This window comes from Rattus norvegicus, chromosome 10 (assembly GCF_021556685.1).
Source record: "Rattus norvegicus strain SHRSP/BbbUtx chromosome 10, alternate assembly SHRSP_T2T, whole genome shotgun sequence".
In the NCBI taxonomy this organism is placed as follows: Eukaryota; Metazoa; Chordata; class Mammalia; order Rodentia; family Muridae; genus Rattus; species Rattus norvegicus.
Genome location: NC_141543.1, coordinates 51838381 through 51864781, shown reverse-complemented (window position 1 = coordinate 51864781; position 26401 = coordinate 51838381). Strand labels below are relative to the sequence as shown.

At 48.7% G+C, this 26401-nt stretch overlaps 1 protein-coding gene and 1 pseudogene across 3 annotated transcripts; one reads left to right on the top strand and one right to left on the bottom strand.

Moving 5' to 3' along the window:
- Rras2-ps1 (RAS related 2, pseudogene 1) lies at nucleotides 1-719 on the top strand (annotated as a pseudogene).
- Nucleotides 720-15052: 14333 nt separating this feature from the next.
- Aldh3a1 (aldehyde dehydrogenase 3 family, member A1) lies at nucleotides 15053-24814 on the bottom strand. Of its 3 annotated transcripts, none has more exons than XM_087569932.1 (12): nucleotides 24696-24814; nucleotides 24342-24566; nucleotides 21224-21390; nucleotides 19781-20012; nucleotides 19207-19292; nucleotides 18750-18958; nucleotides 17909-18026; nucleotides 17024-17165; nucleotides 16205-16371; nucleotides 15697-15796; nucleotides 15349-15479; nucleotides 15053-15255 (listed from the first exon to the last, which is right to left on the bottom strand). In XM_087569932.1, the coding sequence occupies exons 1-12, from the start codon at nucleotides 24760-24762 to the stop codon at nucleotides 15241-15243; spliced, it is 1659 nt and encodes a 552-aa protein (XP_087426058.1). In that variant the 5' UTR covers nucleotides 24763-24814; the 3' UTR covers nucleotides 15053-15240.
- Nucleotides 24815-26401: the final 1587 nt, after the last annotated feature.

Here is a 26401-nt window from a genome sequence, read left to right as displayed (position 1 = left end):
TGACCGACTATGATGCAACCATTGAAGATTCATACACAAAACAGTGTGTGATCAATGACCGAGCGGCCCGGCTGGACATTTTGGATACAGCCGGACAAGAGGAGTTTGGAACCATGAGAGAGCAGTACATGAGGACAGGCGAGGGCTTCCTGTTGATCTTCTCAGTTACAGATAGAGGCAGTTTTGAAGAAATCTATAAGTTTCAAAGACAGATTCTCAGAGTAAAGGACCGTGATGAGTTTCCCATGATTTTAATTGGCAATAAAGCAGACCTGGACCATCAGAGACAGGTAACGCAGGAAGAAGGGCAGCAGTTAGTGCGGCAGCTCAAGGTCACGTATATGGAGGCGTCGGCAAAGATCAGGATGAATGTAGATCAAGCTTTCCACGAACTCGCCCGAGTTATCAGGAAATTTCAAGAACAAGAATGTCCTCCTTCACCAGAACCAACCCGGAAAGAAAAAGACAAGAAAGGCTGCCATTGTGTCATTTTCTAAGAGTCCCTTGTGGTTTAGCTAACAACTGCCAGGGAAGCCCTCATCTCTGCTACCGGTTACATCATCCGGTACCTTTGTAGCCTTAGACCGATGATCACCGTGTTAGCCTTCCACCAAGAAGCTGGCTAATCCTTTATGTGAAGCTAATGTAACGGTCTTTCCCAGACTTGTGTATAGGAAACACTAAGGCTGCTTCAGACTCCTTTAGAACACATGTCTACACACACGATGCAGTCTGTAAGGGCTTTTAGTAGAGGTGAACCAGGTTTGGAGCCCGAGCTGTTTGCTAAGCTGAAGTCACAGATTGTGAAGTAATTTTTAACTTCTGGAATCATGTTGCCTACGGTTACTCTAAATAGAAATATAGGGAAGGTGTTTTTTTTTTTTAAACGTGAATTTTTGCCTATCTTTAAAACTTTGGATGTCAACTTTCATTAACCTTAAATACACTGAATGGAATCTACAGAAGTGAGACATCTCAGAACTTTCCTGATGCTTTTGTTTTTCCAGTGGCCAGAATACCAAAATGCCTGTTGTATTTATGGATTAAAAACTGCTGATTGAGCTATTGTTATTCTGCCTCCTCCAAGATGACAGTATTCTCTGTGGCCAAGTGTTTGGACTGGTTCTGCACTTAGATGGTTTGATGAACTTGATTTCTTTTCACAGCTGTGGTAAGGGTAAGAGTGAATGGTTCTTGTCTGTCTTCCTTTTCAAATATTCCTGGGTAAGGGATTAAAAAAGAAAACCCACACAAGCTAAAGCTATTTTTGTTTGATGTAATATAAAATATGGAATTGATCTTCCCAAAGTCAGAGATGATTAATATTTTTGCTATATACTTTTATATGTTATTTTCTTATCAAACTAGTTAATAAGTATTTTTATATGTTTGTAAGCGAATATGCTTTCACAGCGCACCTTGTGTATATGTAAAGATGAGTATTTAAGTCTCATTGTTCACTGCTATCTGACAAAGAGAATGTGGAAGCCACGGTGACCATGGCTTTTGCTTGCTGGCTTGGTCCTTGTTCCATCCACTGGTGGCCAGTGATCAGAAACCCTTCCCAACAGAACGCAACAGGACGAGACTGTGAAATCATGTTCAATGTCCCCGCTAGATGTTGACTGTTATAGCAAGTATTACATGTAAAACCTCTATTTGACAATTACTCTGTGGATTGTGTTTAAGCAATTCAAAGTGTTTTCCTGGTCTTGAGACTCTCAGTGGTATTGCACAGTGCTCACTTTACTGAATGTGTACAACAGCCCCATGAAGTTTATAAAGTGGACCCTTGTATAGCTTCAGGTGCTAGAATTAAAGTTGATCTGTCATCACAAAAAAAAGTAGGTTTTGAAAAGTGTAAGCCTACACTGAGGAATGGAGCTGAGTCAACAGCTGGCCTTATGGCAGAAGGACTTTAGCCCCCTGGTCTGGGGGTTAACATCTTGGTGGAGAGGAGAAGGAAGGAAAAGAGGTCAAGCACAAACATTTTTGATCCTGGAAAGCATGAGAAAGGTTAACAGAGGCACCTGTCACGAGCCTAGGGAGCCAGCTACTTGAGGGACAGGTACCTGATCCTTACCCCGGTGGGCTTTGCTTCCTTACTGAGCTTTGTAATAATGACTTCCTGGCATTTAACCCATGCCTCTTGGCACATGCCACTGCCAACATGAGGTATCCCTCTTCATGTAGTGCCGAGCTTATGAAGATGTCCCTAAGCTGTATGAGACCTCTTTATGTGACCCTTGCCACTTTAGTTAGGACTTTGTGGGCTTGGGTCTTTCTTCCTCGTAAGGGTCCTGGGCAGGTCTAAGTTCTCTCTGCTGAGTTTAGAAGTCTTTGTCTACTTGACCCTTCTTGGAGCCAAAGTCATGAGGTTTATAGGTTTTAAGGAAGAGAACAGAGAAGAGTATGGTGAGGGAGGCCATCAAAGGAGGGCACTGTGGTAGCCTGAAGAAGCTGCACCTCTCGACTACTCCTGCCTCAGACCAACATGGCTCCCTTTGTCAGTCTGGGCCAGCCCAGGAAACAGATGGGGTCAAATAAAAGGGCAGAGGTCAAGAGTGACTTCTCAGTCTGTGAGTCCCTTGCATGTTTATATACACCATCTTCAGTCCCAACTCCCTGAAATACCCATGCTCTACGGAGGCCCTGTGAGAAGTGGGGAGTTCTCTGTGCACACAGCTGAGTACCAGGCTGGAGTATGCACCCCTGCCAGCTGTGAGTTAGCCTTAGGTATACCTCAGGCCAGTGAGTCCCCAATGACCACAGACCCATGGGTAAACATCACCACATATTTGCAGAAAGCCCTAGAATATAATCTACAACCTAGATTGAAACTGTTCCCCCACATGATCATGGGTTAAAGGTCTGCTTCCCAGCCTGAGGTTAAATGAAGACACTGTGGATTGGTGGGATATTTAGGGGAGGTCTATTAGAATTTTGGTGCTGGCTGAGTACCTTGAATGGGTCAATGGGACTCAGGTCCCTGCCTCTCTCTTTGCTTCCTGGCCACCAGGAGGGCAGCACTTTCCTATGCCACATGCTTCCTGCCACAACCTGCTGCCTCTTCACAGGATAAGGGCAGTGGGAGCCTCTGGAATTCAGTTAAAATAGGCCCTCCCTCCTGAGTGCCTTCCAAATAGCTTATCTAGGGCATTTTATCACAGCAACAGAAAGCTGACTGACACGTGTAAAGTGAGTTCTGCTGAGGTTGTAGGCGTGAGCTCACAAGAACATAGCGTTAGTGAGTCATCTGTAACAAACACAGGAGCACCAGTGACAGGCAAGAATGGCTGGGTGGTGAGGAAAGAGGCCAGGCCTCTGTACTTTTTGTGCAACCTCTTGTGTAAACCTAAAGCTACTCTTTTAAAAGGTTTCTTTAGGGGCAGGAATGTAACCCAGTTGGCAGAGTGCCTTCCTAGCTTGCATGCAGAGAGCCCCTGGCTCAATCTAGCTCTGGAATGGTGACCCATGCCTGTAATCCCAGCATTGGGGAAGCGAAGGCAGGAGGGTCATCCTTGGCTAGTAAGTGAGTTAAAGGCCAGCCTGGACTACATGAGACCTTGTCTCAAATAAAGTCAATTTAAACATGATAAATAATACTTTGGGAAGTTAATAAGAACCTCCCCCCAATGACTCCTGTACATGTTACTTTGGCTCAAGAGTACAACAGCCTACTTAACCACACCAGGAAGTAGAGACAATCCAAGTGCCTGTCAACTCATGAAAGGATAAACCAAATGTTGTCTCTTCACATGGTAGCCATGATCGGTCAGCTACTGACACACTCTATGGCACAGTCGAATTTGGAAAACATTATGCGAAGACAAGACATGAAAGGTTACATCCCCCACGAGTCCATATAGTCAAACTGTCCAGCCAAGGCAACAGAGGAGACACATGATTTCTAGTGGCTGGATGTACGCGGGTGACAGCCAAGGAAGAGCCAACTTGTAGGTAAAGTTGCCCTCAAGTGGACTGTGTTGTGTGTTCAACAGGTTCTCTACAGGAGAAGGACTGAGCCATGGATGTGTGTCAAAGAGGGATTTATTAGGCTGGCTTATACAGCACAGTCTGTATAGTCCGACAGTGGCCATCTTTATAATGGGGAAGCTGAGAACGCAGTAGCTGCTTGATTTATGAGGCCAGACACCTGGAAGATTTTTAGAAAATCGTTGATCTTTGAGACACTTTAGAAGTTGGAAGAAGCTGGGTTCTGATGCCTGAGAAGTGTGGCAGCAGCAGGGTAGATGTCACTAGCAGGGGTAAAGTCACACAAACAGAAAGCTTTCTCTCAAGCCTCCTTATGTCTGTGCACCTCTGGAAGGTGAGGCCCACATTTGGGGTAAGCCTTTCCAATTCAAATCTCAGGCATGCCCAGAGGCTAACCCAACCTGAGATTCCCTCAAAGTGTGCCAGTCATACGCTTGCCTCATAGGTAGTTTTGGGTCCTGTCAAATGAGTCAGTATTATTAACCATCATATACCTATGACTGTACTAAAAGCCATTTATATGCCTGGAAAAGGTAAGTGTGCTGCATGAATTCTGTCCTAATAGCGCTCTTAGAAATCCGGGGAGGGGGACTGGAGAGATGGCTCAGTGGTTAAGGGCACTGACTACTCTTCCAGAGGTCCTGAGTTCAAATCCCAGCAACCACATGGTAGCTCACAACCATCTGCAATGGGATCCAATGCTCTCTTCTAGTGTGTCTGAAGACAGCTACAGTGTACTCATATACATAAAATAAATACATCTTTTTTTTTTTGGTTCTTTTTTTTCGGAGCTGGGGACCGAACCCAGGGCCTTGCGCTTCCTAGGTAAGCGCTCTACCACTGAGCCAAATCCCCAGCCCCAATAAATACATCTTTAAAAAAAAAAGAAATCAGGGGAGGAGACCTCCCAGCTTGCTCACAACCACAGTGGTAGTACTGGGGACAGTTCCAGGCCGGGTAGTTAAGCTTAGGCAACTTTACTCACTGTGGAGTCATGGCAGTTATCGCCCTGCCCTAGCTGAGTCAGATTCAGAGGGTTTGAGGGTGACCAACAGATTTGCTTGAGGGCAGCAGGAGGCCCTGCACACAGAGTCCCTGGAGGCCAGACCCAAGCCTTGGGATGTTCTTGAGCCCAGGAGCCTAGAGTGACCCACTCAAGCCACTTTCACTGAACCGGTCTTAGGCCAGTTGCCTTTAGGAGAAAAAGAGGAGGGGAAGGAGGGAGGGATGGAGGAGGGGAGGGAGGGAAGGAGGGAGGGTTCTTTCTCTCTAAGTAAGCCAAAGTCACCACTCCCCTCTCGGTGTGTCAGAACCAAGCAGACCAAGTGCCTGGCAGAGGCTCTGAACCCAAACATCTCCTTCATCCTCCATCTTGCCTTCCACATTTAGAAGTCCCTGTAGAACGGGCTGGAGAGGTGGCTCAGCCGTTAAGAGCACTGATTGCTTTTCCAAAGGTCATGAGTTCAATTCCCAGCAGCCACACGGTGGCTCACAATCATCTGTCATTGGATCTGATGCCCTCTTCTGGCATGTCAAGGACAGCGTGGTCATATACCTAGAAGTTTCTGTAGAGACTATGTTAGATACAGTGAAAACATTGCTTTTCTCAACCTTCTGAAGGCTGCTGAGCCCAGTGAGGCAGCCAGTGAGGGCTCTGGTTTGCCACACCAGGATGGATGAGACGCAGGCAGTAAAGGGGGGTGGGGTGGATTTCCCTCTCATACAGAGGGCGGTGAAAACAAGCCCACTCTCCTGAGGATTGCACGAGAACCCCTTTCCATGATGAATTGTGCTTTAAAATCCCCCCTTCTTGCACACGGCGAGGATTGCAATTAAATTTCAACAGAGGGCAGCCAGGGTTTCTCTAGCCTGGCGGACTCTGCTTTGCTCAGTTCCTCCCAGGGACCTGGCAGCGGCTTAGGTCATCATCTGCAGTCTTTACCTGCCTCTAGGTGATGGCTGCATATAAAAGACTGCCCCCCCCCAGTTCTCTCTCTCCTCCTTTCTGTTCTTTCCTGTCCCCCCTTTCTCTGCCCTCACAGCTCTGCTCCCATCTATTTGCCTCTACCCCTTCTCCAGGCCCTCACTCCCTTCCCTTACCCCAAGTAAACCCCCTTTATACCAGATCTGTTGCATGGTGTGATGTCTCAGGGGACCCCTCTGCCCCATTATATCTCGTAACAGCTCCACTATACCGTATAGCCTCACAATGAGCCTCAGACAACTGAGAAGTATATGGTGATCAACTAGTGATGCCTGCTATGGGAGTGGGCTGTGGGGTAGCTATATGGACTGTACAGGGACCTCTCCCCCTGCATCAAACTGCTTAGTTAACAGCAAAAGAAAATGTTTATTTCATTTTTTATTCTGAAAGGGCAACGTAAATCACATTTGTCTCTATTTAAGAACCAGGTCCAATTTCGAAAAACAGTGCTAAGGTGCCAGCTTCAGGAATAGACCAAAAGTCCCAGAAACTAAGTCATAAGACACCAACTCTAGGAACAGACCATAAAATCCAGAACAAGATCATAAAAACCCCCCTCCCAAAGAACAATCCGGGATAACCACAAAAATGGGGAAATATTTTAACTAAAAATGGGTCATCTGCTCTGGGCAGCCCTACCTCCTCCTATGGTAAATGTTCATGACATAGGAATGCAAACCACTGACCACCTGTGACCCCTAGCACTCACTAATGAAATTTTAATGAAATTTTATATTACCTAATCCTTCTAGAGAGTTCTCCAAGTTCCCTGTAAGAAGGCCTGCATGCTTTTGGGTGGGGTTGCCATTTTAGAGAATGGTTGACACGCTCCCCGCACGCACGCACGCACGCACGCGCACGCACACACACACACACACACACACACACACACGTCAGCTGTTTCTGCGGAATAAACACTCTTTGTTTTTGCACAGTATTTGAGTCTGGGGTCTTCCTTCATCGATTTTCGAACCCTTACAAAGCCAAGGCCAAAGAACTCTGCCTACACACTCTGTAAGGCCCAACTCTCTTCTCCGGGAGCTGCCAGCTGAAGCCAGGACTTCTCTGGTGTATACCCTTGGCCTTCCCATGGTAGGAAAGGTTTCCAAACAGCTAAACCTCCAACAGGCACATGAGCCCTTGGGAACAGAGCTGTGTTTCTCAAGCTAGACAGACAGCTACCAGCACTGACATTCATTTCCTCAAAGGTAGCGTGAGATGTGGGGGGGTCACATCTGCCACCTGCTCCCAGGATGACGCTCTGCGATCACGGTGTTTGGGACCAGACCTGAGCAGCATTCCCGAGAGGGAAGACAAGAGCAGAGTTTGAGGGTTCCTCCAGCCACCATCACTGTGAAGGAGAAAGGCCCTCTCCCCACCATTCATCCTCTGAGCACTGGTCTAGTGTGCCTCCCCCTTGGTTCTGTGAGGGGAGCAGAGGCAGGAAGCCCAAGGCCATGGCGGGTCCGTGGATGCTGTCCATACACTACCTAGCTCCCCCATGCCAGGCCTTAGATCTTGGAGAGAACGTGGCTGGCGAGAGGCTGCCAGCAGCCGCCCAGCCTGCCAACCTGGCTATGGGCCTGGGCAGATGGTTTGCATATGGCTGCCTGGCTTGCCCAGACAGTTTCTGTTGCCTTGAGGATTTAAGCAGCTTAGGCCAAGCCCAGTTGATGTTCTCAGAATTTCCTGTAAACAAAGGGAAAAGATACAGCTTATGTAACACCCTTGCTGGATGGCTCCCTGGCCTCAAGTAGGATGGCATCCTGTCCAGGAAGTATTAACAGACAAGGGAGGGGACTCAGCTGTCCCTAGCCTACCACTGAGCTACCCTTTCAGGGTCGATCTTTCTAAGTCTTCTGCAAGCTTTCTACCAACTGAGTGATCTTGGAGCCCATTCCAGAATGGGAAACTTCAGGAGTACTCAAAAGAATAGCTAGCAAACTGTCCCTTGCGAAGGCAGGGAGTCAACAAATGAGCTCACCTAATCCACAGACCAGCCCTCAGAGGCAAACATGAGAACAACAATCAGTGATAGGGAGCTGAGCAACAACTCTCCCTGCCCTGCCCTCCCTTACCCACCCCCCCCCCCACACACACACACAAGTGCTGAACTCGGCCCAACCACCTTCCGCCCTTGCCCCACCCCCTACCCACTGCTGCTCTCATCTCTGCTTACAACTTTCTCAGCATCAATGGCCAGAAATCCTAACATTCCCCACACTCCCTTGGAGTCAGGGCATTATGTAAGAATTAAGGGCTGTTGTTCAGAGACATTATACGAAACTTGGCTGCTTAGACTGACAGGTACTCTGAATGGAGGCAAGCCAGTAACTCCTGTGTCCAGCCACCTCTTCGTTGGGAGCCACAGGCAGCTGAACCAGTTCCCCATACCATTGTCTGATCCTTGGAAGGAGACCAAGACCGTGAGTCCTTGAATCCCACAGATCCTGGGAGGACGCTTCGATGCGTTCCAGGGACTGTTCTTGGAAGCCCTGCCTCGTCATCTAGCTCTCTCCCTGCTTCTGCAGAGTCCCAAAGCCCTTTCCTGTTGAAAACTCAAACTGTTTTTACTTCAGGTGCTATCCTACAGTTCCAGAACAAACAAGAAGCAAGACTGAGATCTGGCTTGAAACCCTCCCTGCACTCTCTCCCATTAGATCTTCTAAGAGAAGACTCAACTGCCATACCCAGTCATGCCAATCCCTAGTGAAAGCTGGGTCATCTTTACTTTCTTGTAAGACAAGGTTTCTACCCTAGGCTGTACTTCCACTCTCTCCGGCTGAGGGAGGCCCTGAACATCCATCCATCTGATCTTCCTACCTCTGCTCTTCTAATCCTAGGATTAAAGGTACCTCTAGTCCTAGGGTTAAAGGCACGGTAGGGGTTTTACACAGTGCTGGAGATAAAACTTGGGTTTCATGCTAGGCAAAGACTCTACCAACTGGGCTGAACTTCCCAATCAACTTTCCTCACATAACTATCTGTTTTCTTTGGCTGCTGGGAGTTTCGTTATCTTCCTAGCATGGCTGCCTTGGATCCGCTCATCTGGGTTTGACCTCCTCTGCCCATCTGGAAGACGCCCTTGTTGCTCACAAATAACTGTTTCTTCCCAGTGCCTCCAGCATTCTGTCCACTCCAGGGTCCCAAGCTCTGGCCAGATGAGTTTCAGAGACGTTGATCTGCTGGACTTCCCTGCTTCCTCCTCCCCCTGCTTAGGTGACAATGGAACTTCCTGCAAGTGTGACTAGGACAGAGGTTGGCTGAGGAGTCAAGTTTTGCATCACAGACAGTAACTTGGGGGTGGCCAGGATTGGTGGGGGCAGGGGTGTCTCTCCAAGCATCAGCTGGACCCCAAACCTCTAGAGTCTGAGAGCAGTTTATTATCCTTACACATTTAAGCACAGCAAACATTTGGGGAAAGGTTTCTACAAGACAATTATCACAACAAAGCTTTAGATGTAGTTACATGGAAACTCCCTTGCAAAGTACATGTCTTAAATGAGTAAGAATGGTTGTTGTTCACAGAGAAACAGCATGCAGACAAGGGTGTAAGGAGGAGAGATTTGTAGTAGGCATAAGGATGGGTTCTGTACGTTGAAAATGCAAAGAGCCATCATGATCATGGGTCTTCACTGAGAGACAAAGCCCAGGATTAGGGTCTAGACAATGCTCAGGATTTTGGTGGATTCAGGTGAAGCCTGGCTCCGTAGACCAGCAGAAGATCAGCAGGTTGTTAGACAACATCCACTCCAGCCTTCCCTTGAAGAAAAAAGCCTGCATGCTTAATAAATGTGAATTTTCAAATGCTTTCTGCGAGCTGTGGCTTCCACACAGACTACAGAGTCAATACAAAGCAGAAGACCTTTAGCCTGGGCATCTCGACACTAGGGGAACAAAGGATGGGACCATAGGTGATTTGCTAAGGCTTTGGCTCCCAGCCATTGGGTTGCATGTTGTAATACACTGCTTTGGACAACCCGAAGATGTAGCATGCTCTCCCTGGTAACACACGAGTTTCGAAAAGTCTTGGCTGATTGTGTGCTGGATAAAAGTTGGAAGAATTGACTCATAATTGTGCAATGTCTTTTTAGATTAGTACCTAACCCATGCAATGAAAATTAAAAAATTGAATAAAGATGTTGGGCCCAGACCAGGGTGTGTGGTGTGTGTGTTTTGTTCTTCCATTGTTTTGCTTTCAGAGCTACTCTAAAAAAATAGTGTTAGTCAAGAACTGGTCAGCTTTGGGGTTTTGTTTGTTTTTTTTAATTGTATTATAAAATTTCTTAAGCTTCCAGGTATGTAAAAAAAGAAATCTAAGTCAGCGTATCATAGACACCAGCATATCCATATTCATAATAGCCATGATAAGAAACCAGCTTAGCGGGGTTGGGGATTTAGCTCAGTGGTAAGGCCTTGGGTTCGGTCCCCAGCTCCGAAAAAAAGAAAAAAAAAAGAAAAGAAAAGAAACCAGCTTAGCTGCTTATCAATGGATTAATGGGTTTATATAGACACAGTGGGTCCTATTCAGCCATGAAGAAATAAATTGTATCATTTGCAGGGAAGTGGGAAACATGGCAGACTCTCAGATGCAGAGCCTAGATTCACTTTAATTGTCCTAATTTTACATTTATGGAGAGACAGAGAGTATGCTTAAGTACCTGCATGGGTGCACGAGCGCAGGTCAGAAGACATCTTTTGGAAGTTGGCTTTCTCCTTCCATCGTGTGGGAGCTGGAAATAAGACTCAGGTGATCAGCTTCCGAGGCCCCTGCCTCTCCCTGCTGAGCCGTCTCGCTGGCCCCAGAGTCTAGATATAAAACAAAACAAACAACAAACAAAAATCAACAATAAAACCCGTAGGATGAGAAGGCTCTGCTGGAGAGGAACAAACAGGTCTAAAGGGGGCGGGAGGGGGAGACGATCCCAGTGCTTGCTCTCGTGTGTGGAACCTAGACTAATACACACCCCGTTTTCTCCCATGAAAGCACAAGGGCTCTTCAGCAGGAGGAAGATGCCCAGCGGGAAGGGCACAGGGAGAGGGATAGAGATGGACGTGACTAAGACGTAAGTATGGAAATGTCATGGGGAAAGACATTCTGGATGCTAAAACTCTTTAAAAATAGTATTAAAATATCAACAGCAAATAGGAGGAGGAGAAGAGAAAGCAGTTTTGATCACCACCTGTATACTCTCATGCATTCCTCCAGAACAGACAGATGACACTTTTGGGGTCCCCGTACCTCCTTTTCCCAAGTAAGAGAGTCTACTGCCAACAGCTGGTCAGACACAGGGGCTGAAGGATGAAGACACAATGGGCAGATGCTCTGTGGCTAGCGCAGTGAGAGGTGGCATTTCCTGCCGAACCGCCATTTCCTTCCTCATGGACAGATGGGTTCATGCCTATAGTGCATATGGCATGAAGCCGTCTGCCGAGAGTACATGAAGACAAAATAAGTTTCACCTCTTAGCCATCTGATGTAACCCAATGCATGTTTCCTGGGGGAGAGCTAACTAGTCCTCAGGAGAGAGGACGACCCCACAACTCCATTCATCAGAGCTCACCCTTACTGATGGGCTGAATTGTATGCGTGCCCACCAAGGAGAACAATCAAGTTTTAACTGTCAGCAACTCAGAACGTTCCTGGTTTTAGAATCTTCTAAATAGACTAGTAAGGTAAAATGAGGTCATGTGGGTGACTTCAATCTAATCTAACAGGCATCCTGCAGAGGGGGGAATTTACCCCCAAGACATCCATGCCATGATTGCACCAGTGGGTTGTAGAAATTATTTAATCCTAACCAGGGTTTCTGCCCCGATGTTTCATCTGGGTTGCTCTTAACTCCAATTGGCCACCCTTCGGGGCCATGTTTTCTTTCTTTTTTTTTTTTTTTTTTTTTTTTTTTTTTTTTTTTGGTTCTTTTTTTCGGAGCTGGGGACCGAACTCAGGGCCTTGCACTTCCTAGGCAAGCGCTCTACCACTGAGCTAAATCCCCAACCCATTTTCTTGATTCCTAACATGGCGGCTTCTCTTTCCGTCCTCCTGCTTATTCTACGCCTTATCATTCTCCTCTGACCCCCTGAGCCTGGGAAATCTAAAGCTATGTCTCTTCTGCCCAGCTATTGGCTGGTGGCATCTTTGTTTACCAATCAGAAATACAGGGCCAAGACAGGTACTTAGCATTACAATAGACAGCAAGAATAAACCTTAACACCAGTGGACTATCTTGTGGGCAGGTTGTAACTGTAGCTCTCGGGGTACTGTAGCTGGGTAGGATTGATAATTCCTTGTTTCCTCCTGTGGTGGCCATAGTGCCTTCCAGTATCATGAAAGCTAGTGGTAGGGGTAAAGCCCAGGTGGAAAACTTGGTTTCTCCTCTGTGGGTCAACTATGTGGTGTCTTCAACAACAAGGTCTTAACATAAAGTTTTGGAGCGAAACCAATAACAGTATAAATACACAGCCTGTAATGTGCTGTGGGTGTTGCTATGTATACAAATGCTAGATTCTGAGCCCCAAGATCTGGTTGCCATCCAAACGAGTGGATTCTCATGTACACCGGCCTTGGTTGTGTAAACCTTGCTCCCCAATTTAAATCTATTGGCTAATAAGAGGCTAGAGCCTGTGATTGGGCAGTAGAGAGAGGGGAAGGCAGGATCTGAGAATTGAGTGAGGGGTTTCGAGAGAGACCAAGAGGAAGGAGAGGGAAGACAGAGAGAGGAGGAGGCTGTCCTGAACCCGGACGGACCATGAGCATGTGACCAGGAGCAGTGCATCCTGAGGACAGGTTGATGGAACAGAAACAGCCTGGGTGGGATTCAGGCAGCAAGGAACAAGGGGCATGTGGCTAGGGCATAAGTTAGAATAGCTCAGAGTCAGTCTAGGCTCACTGCTTGTAAATAAAATAGCAGGATTCTGCGTCTCTTAGTCAGGAGCTAGATGGGAAAGAGTGGGGAAGAAAACCCCTAGTAAAAATATTTTTACAGTTATATTTGTGGTCTCTCAAACCTCACCAGCCAACAACTCAAAAAGAGGTAGCCCATTTCTAGCACTGGGCTTTTTGTTAGGTAAGCTGTGGTGTCTGATAGGGACATTGTCACCCCATTATCGAATTACTCCACATTGACTCATCCCTGGCCCATTAATGCCTTTTAAGCCTCTAAACCACTGTATTCTGTCTTTCTTCTCTTGAAAAGCCCCTCCACATGACCTCTTGATTCTCTTGAAAAAACTTCCCTGACCTCTGTGGATATTTCCAAGTAAGCATCCGTATCAGAAAACTCAACGCTACATCCATAAATGAGAGGAACAAAATGACGATGTTTGTCTTTCTGGGTCTGGGTCACCTCACTCAGAATAAGTGTTTCCCGCTCCATTCATTTACCTGTGAATTGTATAATTTCATTTTTTGTTATTTTAAAGCCTTGCAAATAAGTGAAAACATTATACACCAAAATTGACTAGACCCAAAGTCTCTCTACTCAATGAGCGTCTGTGCAGTTAGACTAGGCCTTCAGAATGTATGCTGTGGTATTTCACAATAAATTTTATGCACTTATTCACCACCAAAACACACACACACACACACACACACACACACACACACACACACACACACACACACACAAAACCCAGTAACAAAATTAGAACAAGAAAAAAGTCAGCTTTATAACCTCTTCCATGATGCTTGCCCATCGCCTGCACTCAGTCCTCTTCCTTCCCTAGCATTTTGCCTTCCTTCTTTTCCTGTTGGACTGTTACCATCAGGTACGTCTGTTTACATACATATATACATATGCTATTCGCTGCAATCCATCTTTCTGTGAACATGTAACCTTGTTTAATATTATATATTCTAAGTCTACCCTTTTTCGTAAAGATGTTTTAACTTCAGTTTTATTTAGAACTGAGTAAGAAAGACGTTTGGAGGAGTGGATAGAGCTCTCCAAAAGGGCAAAGGCCCCGAAGATTCTTGTCTCCCTTGTAAATGCTCATCCAAAGGTTATGGGGAGCAAAGAAAGGCTTGAGCACTTGTGAAAAGAGTGGCTAAATCCTGGGTGAATGTGGATTGTTGACCCGTCCATGTCAACCTCACCGTGTCTCAGACCCTAGCCCCTCTCTAGGAGTCTTTGGGGGTCCTGCAGCAGTTTGGAACTGCTGTGACATCTAGTCTGTAGACTGAACAGCTACTGGGTTCTAGACTTTTCTGTCAGGAAACAGACATTGTTGGACTGGTGGGCCACAGCCTGTAAGCCACTCTAATAAATCATGGGTACATACTTCTAACGTGGCCATGCTAACTACATCTCTTTGCCCTGCCATTTATTGCTACTTGTCTTTGATTAGAATGTTTGGGCCAGTGGCCGGGCCTGGTCGAGTGTGCTGCTGCAGGTGGCCCCTCTTCATTGGGGGTTACAATGAGAACAGTTGCCTCGGTTGCTTTCCGGGGACTCGAAGGTGCTTTTCTCGAAACCATACACTTGGGTCTGATGAGTCTGAAAATCACACTTTGGGTTATGCTGGCCTTACCAGGCAGTGAGCATGCGTCACAAGATCGGGTATGAAACTTGCTCACTCAAGCAGAGACCTACAATCATCTCTCGTGTCTTAATCACCCCTTGGAGAGGTACATTTGAGTGTTAGGGCTCTGTCCCCGAGCCCTGCCAACCTCATAATAAATTTCTTCTTGCAAAACTCTTAGTGATTAGAGGACAGGGTAGTGGGTGGGACAAACCTGGTTCTATAACAGTGGGGGTTGTTGGTACTGACCACTATGCTGACTCACAGAGAGACCCCTTCCCTACATGTCACATTTGATTTGAGAGTAGTAAGACTGCCATCTGGTTCCAGAGCCACTGTCATCAAGGCTCAGCCTCCTCTGTTTCTTCTCACCCAGACACCAGGAATGGAGCTGACATCCCAAACATGACATGGGGAAGATGAATGTCATGTCATCCCAAATCATGGTTTCCTACCTCACAGCCCATGAGCTAATTGGGGGAGGGAGCTTTGTCAGGGTGACCAAACTTTGAAGGACTTGGGGTCGAGATATGAAAAGAAGCATCACATGCATGACTTTTCCTCAGAGGCTTTTATTGATTTCTGTGCCCAGCAAACAGTGGAATTTGGAGGAGTGAGGTGAGAGCCTTCGGGGAGTTAAGCACAGGACAGCAGGTGGGAATAAGCCAGGATGAGGCTCCATGAGCAACTCCTCAAGGACAAGACAGCCAGCAAAACATGTGTCAGGTGCAGCAGCACTCTCAGTGCCGGGGCATCTGTGAGGACAGGGAGAGAGCATGGAACCCAGGGCCTCACCCCTTCGTCATATGCAGTACATATTCCCCAAGTCCCAGGGCCGTGCCTCTCACCTTGGCTGGGCTTGGGGGATACCTGGCCTTGTGAGCTTCTTCATTCAACAGAGACTTCACCAGGCAAGAGCGGCGGTGGGAGAAGGTCTCGAAGCTTTTCTTGCCATGGTAGGCCCCCATGCCGCTGTTCCCTAAATGAAAGGATCCCAGCCAATCCCGTACTCTTAATCCTTATAAATTCCTTTTTCTGAGCCTTCTGGGGTTAGCCAAGGCTTAGCGAGTCCCCTAGGGCAGCTCTGCCAGGCACAAGAGTGCCCAGAGAGAGTCTCATCCCAGCAGTGCCACTAAATGGCTGTGACCCCAAGCTTGGGACCCCTGTGAAAGGCCAGAGTACAAGGTGAGACTTACCCACACCACCAAAGGGCAAAGTGGGCACGGTGATGTGAACAATGACGTCATTGGCTGTCACTCCACCGCTGGATGTCTCTGCGATCATTTTCTTGATCACCTATATAAAGACCCAGGCAGCCATGTTGCTGTCCTGCAATCTTTCCACCCTTTCTGAACATGTCTTAGAGCCTCAGGAACAAGGACCAGTGGAGGCTGAGTTCCAATCCCCCGGTTCTACCACCTGTAGCCCTGGCCATGTCTCAGCCCTCTGCAAATATCTCCTGACCCTTGGCACTGTATGGGGAAATAGCAATGACCACCTCATCCACAGATCTAGCAAGATGGGACTGTCCTAATCTTAGAGATAAGGTCAAAGAAGCTCGAACAGGTTACATGATTTATGCAAGGTCACACAGCTAATGAATGGGGAAGCTGAAAATTTGAACCCAGGCCTGTGGATTCCCCCTTGCATGTAAGTGCCATGCCTGGTAGGCCAGGAATCTGGAAGGGGGACTCCTAGGCCTACCTTCTCATTGTTGGAGAACACATAGAGTGCCAGGGGCTTCTCACGCTGGTTGATAAATTGAATGGCCTCCTCCAAGCTTCGAACACACACAATGGGCATCACCGGCCCAAAGATCTCCTCCTGCATCACTGGGGACTGGGGGTCCACATCCACCAGGATGGTTGGAGCTGAGGCAGGAAGTAAGCCAAAGTCTGTTTGTATTGACCCACCCCAGATCACCACACACACACACATGCACATAATGCTAACATCTGGCTCCTGCTTCTATTCTTTTGCAAACAAAGCTTTCTTATATCCGCCTTCTCCCAACTCCTGCATCCTGGACTCCATCATGGCAGATCATAGGGGTATCCACAGATTAACCTGCATGGGGGAACAAGCTCCAAACATTGAAGGGGCGGTCATTATATCTGCTGGCCCATGTGTTCATCCCATAATTCTCCTGTCTCCTTGTTAACTGGGGACCAAAAGAGCTCCAACTGATGTTGCCCCAGCCAGGGTCCTGGGAGTTCCTCCCAGCCTGGTCTGCCTTGAGCTCTCATGGCCTCTGCTTGTTCTATTCCCTGTTCCCTTTCACAGATTGGAGGTGGAGATGAAGCCCTTGTCTCTGACTTGTGGAGGAGAGAGAGGTCTCTAGGGCTGTAGAAGGACATCCCTTAAGAGATGTGTTCCGCGTTTGCCTTCTGAGAGCCCCAGAGCCTTCTGCAGATTTCTTGGGAAAGCCTACTTACTCTCTGTCTGTGCCCACTTCCTGTAAACATGCTGTAGGCCCTGGCAGTCCAGGCAAACGGGCAGCACTCTTAATGGCAGAACACACACCTATGTATCGTGAGGACTGGTCCCAAGTGCCTCCATGGGCTACTTTCTGGTTGTCAATCAGGCCTTTGACCCGCTGGAAGTGACGGTCATTGATGATCCTCCCATAATCACGGGACTGCTTAGCATCTTCCCCATAGAAATCCTGAGAAGAGATGAGGCCTCATGGAAGACCTGGTCCAGTCATGCCGTGACATCCTAGCCACTAGGCAATGATAGCCTTTGGGTGGTAGGAATCTGAGAAAAGCTTCCCTCACTCCCGCACCTCCATTATGCTCTTGTGCCCTTCCCAATTGTCTGCAGTGTGTATTCATATTTCTTTTATGAGCAGAAGACCTGCTGTTAGCTTACAGGCAGCTCTGCTAGGCTCCCCACAGGGACCTAGCAACACCTTAAGTCATATCTGCAGCCACTACCTGCTGCTGCCAGGTACCAGAGGCTTATGAAAGGACCGTGTGACACCACAGCGCTCTCTCTCTCTCTCTCTCTCTCTCTCTCTCTCTCTCTCTCTCTCTCTTTCTCTCTCTCTGTGTGTGTGTGTGTGTGTGTGTGTGTGTGTGTGTGTGTGTTCCTGCCTGTTCCTAGCCAGTCTCTCCTCCTTTCTGTCCTCTGCCCTCATGTCTCTGCTCCCGTCTGTCTGTCTGTCTGTCTGTCTGTCTGCCTCTACCCCTTCTCCAGGCCCTTCCCCCAGATAAACACTTTCATATCAGATATGTTGCATGGAGTAATTTCTCAGGGGGACACCTTGGCATGGGCCCACCAGGGACCCCATTGCCACACTGTATTTCATAACACCTACTATTTTTCAGAGTCCTGGAGGTTGGTTGAGGCTAAATACATCCCACGTGTCTTACAGCATTTCTACTCCCACCCTCGGGCCATACTCACTTTGAGTGACTTCTTGAGCTTCTCCACGATTTGGTTCTGAATCGAGGGGTCACAGAGGATGTAGTCTGGGGCCACACAGGTCTGGCCACTGTTCATAAATTTCCCCCAGGCGATACGCCTGTGAAAGTACAGTCTGTGAATCATGGGAGTTCCCTCGAGAACATCCGCATGTCAGGGGCAAGGCGCTGAAGGCTGGGTGATGGAGGATAACCCAGGGGCTGGGTGCTGCCTCGGTGGGTCCTCCTAAGCTACAACTCACCTGCAGACACCCTGAGCTGTTCAACCCCTCCTTATACCACAGGGGTGTCTGCAACCAGTGTGTTTAATATCACGGGAAATGACAGGAAATCCCGAGGACATCTGGGGCGAGTGTTCTGTGACTCTGATCACATTCTCAGAGCGTTGCTTAGCCACGTGACACCTCTACTTGCACCCCTTCATATAACCGGAGTACAGAGATGACCAGAGACCTGACTAATCTAGATGTGAGTCCTGTCCTGGACTCTGAGCAACCAGCCCTGCTTTCCTGAGATCTCCTGCAGAGGGGCAACTGGACTTGGTAAAGGTCTCCAAGCCCTGAGTGTCCCACATTTGGTTTTCCTGAAGCTTCTACTTGGAGCACCACCCCTGGGGGAATGCCACAGAGTCATTGCTGTCTCTGGAGGCTCCCTGTAGGAAGACTTATAGGAATGCCCCTCCCCCTCAACTTCTACCATCCCAAAGCTAAGCTATAGGCTCCCTCAGGGCAGGGACCATCTGTATTACTCATTGCAGTCATAAACTTGGTACCCTCATGGTAGTAGAGAAAGGTAGACAGGCTCCCAAGCCCAAGTCTCCTTACCTGCAAGCCACATCTAGATCACAGTCCTTGTCCACGTAACAAGGGCTTTTCCCTCCAAGCTCCAGGGTGACAGGAGTCAGATGCTTGGCGGCAGCGGCCATAACAATCTTCCCTACGGCTGTGCTCCCAGTGTACATGATGTGGTCAAACCTCTCTTTGAGCAGCTCCGTGGTTTCAGGGACACCCCCTTTGACCACTAGGTACAGATTCTTCCAGCAAAAAGACAGAGGAAGCACATCAAAAACCCAGCCTCTCCCAACCCCACACCTAGGGTGGGCGATAGGAGACTGGCAGTCCTTCAGCCTTGGAACTATATATTTACCTGGGTCCCCTAGCAGGGAAGTCCTTCTCCTAGCGCAAGGACTCCATCTCATTTGTTATAATAGTCCACCGTCTCCCTAGATGTAAAGACCTGCCCCCCAACGCAGTCACCCCTGAGCTCTCGGGAGCGCCTCACCTGGTCCATATACTGAGGGATGAGTGTCGCTAGCAGGTCTGCCATGTGCCCGCTCACTTCTGAGGGCTTGAGGATCACTGCGTTTCCTGCAGAATACAAAGTCAGAAGACTCCTCAGGTGACCTCCTCTAAGACACTCCCCACCCAGGGACCAGGCCCAGAAACTCCACTGTATCATCTGTACCTTCGGAAGGCAGTGGGGGGAGGCTAGACACGGGTGCATCCTGTGAGTTCACACAGGCACATGCAGAGAAGCACAGGTACACACATAGGAACACAAGGCTGAAGCACACACAGGTACACACATGAGCATCTGCTGCAGGTGCATGCACTGGCAGGTGCTTCCAGAGCCGCACCGCCTGCCTGCCCCTCAGCACTGCTGGGAGGCTAAGGGAGAAGAAAGAACACACACAGAGAAGCCAAGGCTGGGTGAGAGAGCAGCTCTGGCCTCTCCTGTAGAGATTCGCACCCTTCACCCCTCTGCGTCAGTACAGAGAAGCTAGCCTGCATATCTGACTAGATGGTTTGGTCATCACAACCCCTGTCACAGTCCCTCCAGCACAGAGCCCTCATACCTGCAGCAACGGCACCCACCATGGGCTGGATGGTGAGGTTGAAGGGGTAGTTCCAAGCACCTATGACAAGGACCACACCCAGGGGCTCCGAGTGGATGTAGAGGTCATCCTGCTGGGTCTGGCGAGTCTTGGCCACAGGCTCATCCTCAGCCCAATCAGGGAGCTCCTTAATTGTGGTATCAAGCTCCTCCAGTACGTGAGCCACTTCCTCATAGTAGGAGGTCCATTCGTTCTAGAAAGAGGTTCCGTGTGAACTCGAGGCCCAGAGCCAAGGCTCTGCTTGCCTTGCTGACTTGGCTGTTTAACGTAACCATAGCCAGGCACAGACAGGACACAGAGCTGAAGACTGGCCATTAAGGTATTAGGTCTGAAAGCTCCTTCCTTCCCAAGATTTGGAGGGTGGGTCTTTGTGAGGTGACTGGGGGGTGCCCCTGCTTGCAGAGCTCATAAAGGAACGAATGAAGCCAGGGCTGGCCAGAGGAAGGGATTTGAGGGTCGTTGGTAAGGAACAAATTGCATTGTCTGGAGGCTTGCAGCCCCCCCATGAGACCTGAATCTAAGAAAGCTTGGGAGAGCACCATGCTGAGTAGACATGGGTGCAACCCCCTACCTGGGAAGATGTGCCCAAGCATGGCAGACAAAATTCCAGAACTATGACAGAGGGAGGCAGGAACTAGGGCTGCTAGGGAACCCAGACCTTCCTGGAACGGTAGGGGGGACAAAAAGAGGCAGATGGCATATATGCATCTCTTTGCTGGGCTTCGGGGAGTCAAAAGAGTGAGTTTCCTCATTCTTGCCCCAGATGGGAAGCACAGACAACAGTTGGTGAATGAGCCTTGACAGGGCAGAGGGTGGGCGCTGCCACAAGGAGGGGGGAAACAGTTTCAGGTGGGTCCCCAAAGCAAAGTGAAAGCCTTGTGGATCTGGAGGATGCTGGTTTTGCTCAGAGCCACGGGGTGAGCAACCTCAGGGAACAAGGAGGAAGGAAGAAGCCACGTGGAGCTGCATCGATCAGGAGCATGGTCTTGGTGGTCCTTTGTATGCGAGAGTCAGGTAGACCAGGGAGTGGGCGAAGATGGAGGGAAAAAGCAGGAGGGCGGGAATGGGTTTGGGTTCTTTGAAATGGGGTCAATGAAGAAGCCATAGAGAAAAAGCAACAGGTGGAGGGAAGGAGACTCTGTCCAGTGGTGGTGGAAGTAGAGGGCGACCCTGAAAGCGTTGCTCATCCCTGCCTAGCCTCGCTTTTCCCTTTATAACACTGCACTACACATGTAGTGTTTAGGGAGCAGAGTAGTCCTCGGTGAACTGGGTGGCGGGCAACTGATGCCCTACGCTCGGGGTGCGACTGTTCCTGTACCTGGTGTATCCCTGCTAGCCCTTTCTTGTAACCTCCCAAGCACCACCCAGCCCGACTCTAAGACTCTAATCGCACACCCAACGCACCTTGCCCAGGTCAGAGGCCAGCGCCCCAGAGATGCTTTTCAGGTTCTCATTGATCATGCGCTGCAGCGCCTCCAACTGCTGGATTCGGAACTGCAGCGATCGAGTCTTGCCGGAGTTAAAGGCCTCCCTGGCCCGTTTCACGGTGTCACTGATACTGCTCATTGCAACTGGGGATAGAGGACGTTGCATCAGAGCAAGGAAGATGGCCCATCCTCGGCTCTACAAAAACAGCATCCTTCCCAGTAAACCTTCCAGGAGCCTCGCAACCAACTTTTTGGATTAAGTTGTATGCATACAGACCATGATTCCACTCCCGACCTAATTAAAGGAAAACAAGCACCAAAATCCCCACATACCCTTCCTGGCTACACCATTGCACTCAACTGTGCTGGTTGCCTGGTAAAGCCGAAGCAGGCTTAGCTTTTAGGCCACTGTGTCCACCCCAGTGTGACATAGGCCAGTGGCAACAAAAGTCTTGCAAACTCTCAGGTTCTTGTATAAAATTGCAGAGGCGATCACTGCTTCCAGTATGATAAATGAAGATGGCAGGTGGGGTGGCTGTCGCAGGGGAGGGGCAATCTGACCATATCTAGCAAAGTCCTCTTGAGATGGCTCCCCATGCTCATTCACTGCTCATGCAAACCTCACCTGTAACTGCAGCTCCAGGGGATCCGATGCCTAGGTAGGCACTTACCCTCCCATCCGCTGTCACACACAGATACACGCCCATTCACACAACTAAAAGTAATCAAAATAAATCTGTGTGCTGATAAAAAAAAAACCCAAATGATTAAATGTTTTAAAAAGCCAGTATGGGTAGCACTGAAGGTCTGCACAGGAGTTTCTTGTAAACTGCAGCATCCAGAGCACCCACAGACAAGAGAGTGCTTACTGTTGCCTATGAAGAGACACTGGGTACCGTCTAAGAGCACTGAAGCCCCGGACAGTCTAAATGAACCCTGTGGCATCTGTGCGATGGATTGTTTAGAAGTATGACAGAAAACTGTCAAGCACATTCACAAAGGCTCTGCCTGCCCCACATGTGTCCTGGGGAAGAAAGCAAGAGGCTATTCAAACATCGGTGTGTGCATGATACACGAGTGAAAGAAAAGGGGGGGAGGTAGCCCCAGTGTGAGGGGAGGAGGCCACTGAGAGAGGAAAGTAATTGGTGACCTCTCTTTTCCTCCATTTCTCCTTCCTCCCTCTCTGTTTCTCTTCCTCCTTCCCTCCCTTTCTTTTCCTCCATCCCTCCCTCCTCTCCCCCTCCTTCCCTCCCTCTCTCTCTTCCTCTATCTCTCTTTCTCCATTCCTCCTTCCTCCTCTCTTCTTCCCTCCCTGTCTCCCTCCTCCCTCCCTCCCTCCCATTCTCTTTCTCCCTCTCCCAGGACCTGTACATCATAAACGAGCTCCTACCACCACACTAAACCCCAGCTGTAGCGACCTTGCTTTTTAATTTTTATGCCTTTGGCATCGGCAATGCGCTTACATTCCTGAATGCCTTTGCATCTGTGAACGGAGAAACATGGCCACGCTGCACAACTGAACAAAAGAGGATGCATTTAAAAGCACTTCCTCTCTCTTCCCAAGAAACCACCATTTCTAGTGCACAGACGACCATGGGTACCAATCCATCACACTCCCCCCAGAGATATTTGGCCCAGCACCGTATGACATTTAACACTGGATGTGGAGGAAACTCTTGCCATTCCACAGAACACACAGCAAGTGCCCCCCAAGCCTAACCCCATACAAATCTACATAAACATAGTATTTAGTGATGTCCGACATGGGTGCTTGAGTTTGCATTCAGATTCTTCCCACCACCTCCCACACCCATGCATATCCACCCTGCCCTGGGAAGAGGCATCCAGGCTTCAAATCTGGACATGCCATGCCTCTTTCCCTGTGATTCACTAGGAGACCAGACAGTTCCTCACTGGACCCCTTGGTCCTGCCAGCCTGTAGGCCAGGTCCTTCCTGCTAGCCAGAGCTTCAGCTATGCAACCCCCATTGTAGCTTTCCCCAAGGAAGAGTGTACTTCCCTTCCTACCCTTGGGGTCTAACCAGGGCCACACAGCCTCAGCTACTAAACACAAAGTTAGGAGGCCCGAGAGGGGAAGGGCCTCATGTGAATGGAGCTGGGCTGGGCTTACCCCTCAGTGTCATCTCTCAAAACTAAGTGGACTTTAGGAAGCTAGGTCCCTGGGCCTCTGTGAGGCAGTTAACTACTGCACTGTCTACAGAATTACTGACAGATGGGTAGAACCACATTTGATGTTGCACCTGACATCTGAGTGGGACACAAGCCAGCTTTCCTGAGGGTTATACCTTCCTTCTAGACCCATCCACTCTCCATGATCCTCCACACTCCCCTCCATAGTGGAGCTGGTGAGATGGTTCAGTGAGTGAAGTTCTTGCTTGGGAAGCATGAGAACCTCCTAAGTTTGGATGCCAGGAAACCAAGTAATACTAGATGTGGTAGCACATTTCCGAAATCTCGCAACTCATGACTTAAGATGAGAGGCAGAGACAGGAGACTGCCTGGAATCTCACAGGCCAGCTGTCTTGGAGTACCTGGATAGCAGTCAATATTAAAGAGTAGGCCCTGCCTTGAATAAGGTAGAAGGTGGGGCCTGACAGCCAAGGCTGTCTACTGACCTGCACACAGCATACATCTCACCTGTATATGAACACACACACACACACACACACACACACAGAGAGAGAGAGAGAGAGAGAGAGAGAGAGAGAGAGAGAGAGAGAGAGAGAGAGGAGGGAAGGTGGAGAAAGGAGAGAAGAAGAAGAAGAAGAAGAAGAAGAAGAAGAAGAAGAAGAAGAAGAAGAAGAAGAAGAAGAAGAAGAAGAAGAAGAAGAGAGATTTTTAAATGTACCCTAATAGTGCTCACAAGAAAGGTCAGTGATGTGTCTGTCCCACAGCTTAGAAAAGTAAGACTGATAACATTCAATATGCTGCCTCTGCCCTCACAGGTGACAAGCACTGAAATCAGGCTTTGAAATCACACACGCATCTCTTTCCAAAGTGCACACACTCAGCTACTCAGTCCTGCCGCCTTTCTAGGAGCCGAGAAGCTTGGCAGTGCACACCAAGGTCTCTCACCCAAAGAACACCTCTGTTTCTGTGTTTTTGTGGGTCTCTGGGACTTCCTTGGTCCAGTGTCGGAAGATGACAAACCTCCAGAGATCTGGTGCTTGACATTCAATGAATGCACCCAATCAGGAAATGCTGACTTGGCAGAGTCTGGACCAGTTGTCCTGAGAGTGGATAAAAGTCTCGGCCTCTCAAAGCCCTTGCTCCAAACAAGCTGTACTTGTATGCTCCCACCTAGAAACAAAATAAGAAAGATGGGATAGGTTACCTCCTACACAGCCTTCTCCAGCAGCTGGGACTCCTGGAATGAGCAAGAGCTGAAAGAGGGCACATTTAAGGACCCTCCTTCCCGCCCACTTGGACCTTGGAGTCCTTCCCCAGGAAGTTCGCGTGATGAGGATAAAACAATATTCAAATATGGGTGCAGCATAATCCGGACCTCTGCTTCACACAGGTTTTGAAGATTGCGGCTTGGGCTGTCTGTTTTGTTCTGTTCTGAAATGCAAGATGGGCCTGTGAAAGTTTGTGTGGGCTCTTAGCCAGCCCTCAAAAGAAGCCTGTGTTTGCCCTGGGCGTGGGGGCCACTGAGTAATTCAGCTTGGCATGAAGCTCACACATTTCCTGCTTTTGCCAGCTGCTGTTCTCTGAGTCCCCTGTTATGTAAGGTCTACATCGGGCAAGCTGCAGTCACGCAGTGCGTGCGCGGCAATCAGAAAAGGCAGAAAAATCACATCCCATTCTGTCACTGCCACATGCACAGGGGCAAGGGTCCCACTGAGGTACAGATCACAGCCTGCTAGTTGGAGATTTCTAAAGGGGTCTCCAATGGTAAGTGGATCTGTTCCCTCAAAGATTAGTGGCCATCATGGCCACGGCCCACCAGAACTGCCAGGAATTTCCTCTCTGTAATCACTCAGGGAGGACAGAAGCTGGAAGTCCCTTCCTGTGTGTTTAACCAGTGTTCTCTGAGTGCCTGGTCTGTGCCATGTTGTGGCGTGTAGGTTGGCATGGAGTACCACAGTCAGCACAGCCCACACCTGCTCTGTCACGGGGGCTTCTCGCCTCTTTCTTCCAGGCCTCTTTGCCCTCTTACCCACCTGCTGTTCCTGCGTCTCAGTTCTCTCAAAGGACAAGTCCCCACCATGGCTGGGAGCCACAAAGCCTGTGCTCTTGCTCTCCCCTTAATCTGCACACACCATGGCTCTGCTCCAATGTCACATCACATAGCAACACTTTGTCCTCCTTAGTCTTCTCCTCCAGAGCAGCCATGCCCTCTGGCACCCCGTGTCTACAGTTATGGGTAATAAGATTACAATGGAGTTGGAAATTTCTCTTGTCTGGTGGCTTTGCGCCATAGCAGCCACTGCAGCAAGGCACAACACATGCATTCCAGTAGCTGACACCTGATGCTAACAAATGACTTACTGGCTTTTGCATTTGCTATTCACCTTATCCTAAAGTGTATCCCTCTGATCCTCACAAGAAAAGGAGAGAGGAAAGGAAAACAGTGTGCCACGAGAAGCCAGCAGCTGCCGTGCATACCATGGTTACCACATAATTTCCTCTTCTTGACCTAATTTTGTGCTGTTTTGTTCATGGTGGTGGCCTGGAGAGCAGTAGCTGACTGTGTAGTGGGTCTACTCCAGTAGTAGGTCTGTTTAAGTGTGTTTTATGATGTCCACACAGAGGCATAATTGCCTGCTGAAAACATACCCTGTTGTTAATTAACACAGCTATCTTTTTTTTTTTTTTTTTGGTTCTTTTTTTCAGAGCTGGGGACCGAACCCAGGGCCTTGTGCTTCCTAGGCAAGCGCTCTACCACTGAGCTAAATCCCCAACCCCTTAACACAGCTATCTTATGCTGACTGCCACCTGCCTTCCATTCTGGCCCTCCCTCACCAAACAGAACTGGATCTGCTAAGGGCTGGAAATCTGAGAAGCGGGCCTTAGTAAACATCTGCTAAATGGTGAAATAAAGAAAAGACAAATTTCAAAACACCATGAAAATTAGTGATTGATGGGGGTGTACATTAGTGATGGGGTGTGCATTAGTGATAGGGTGTGCATTA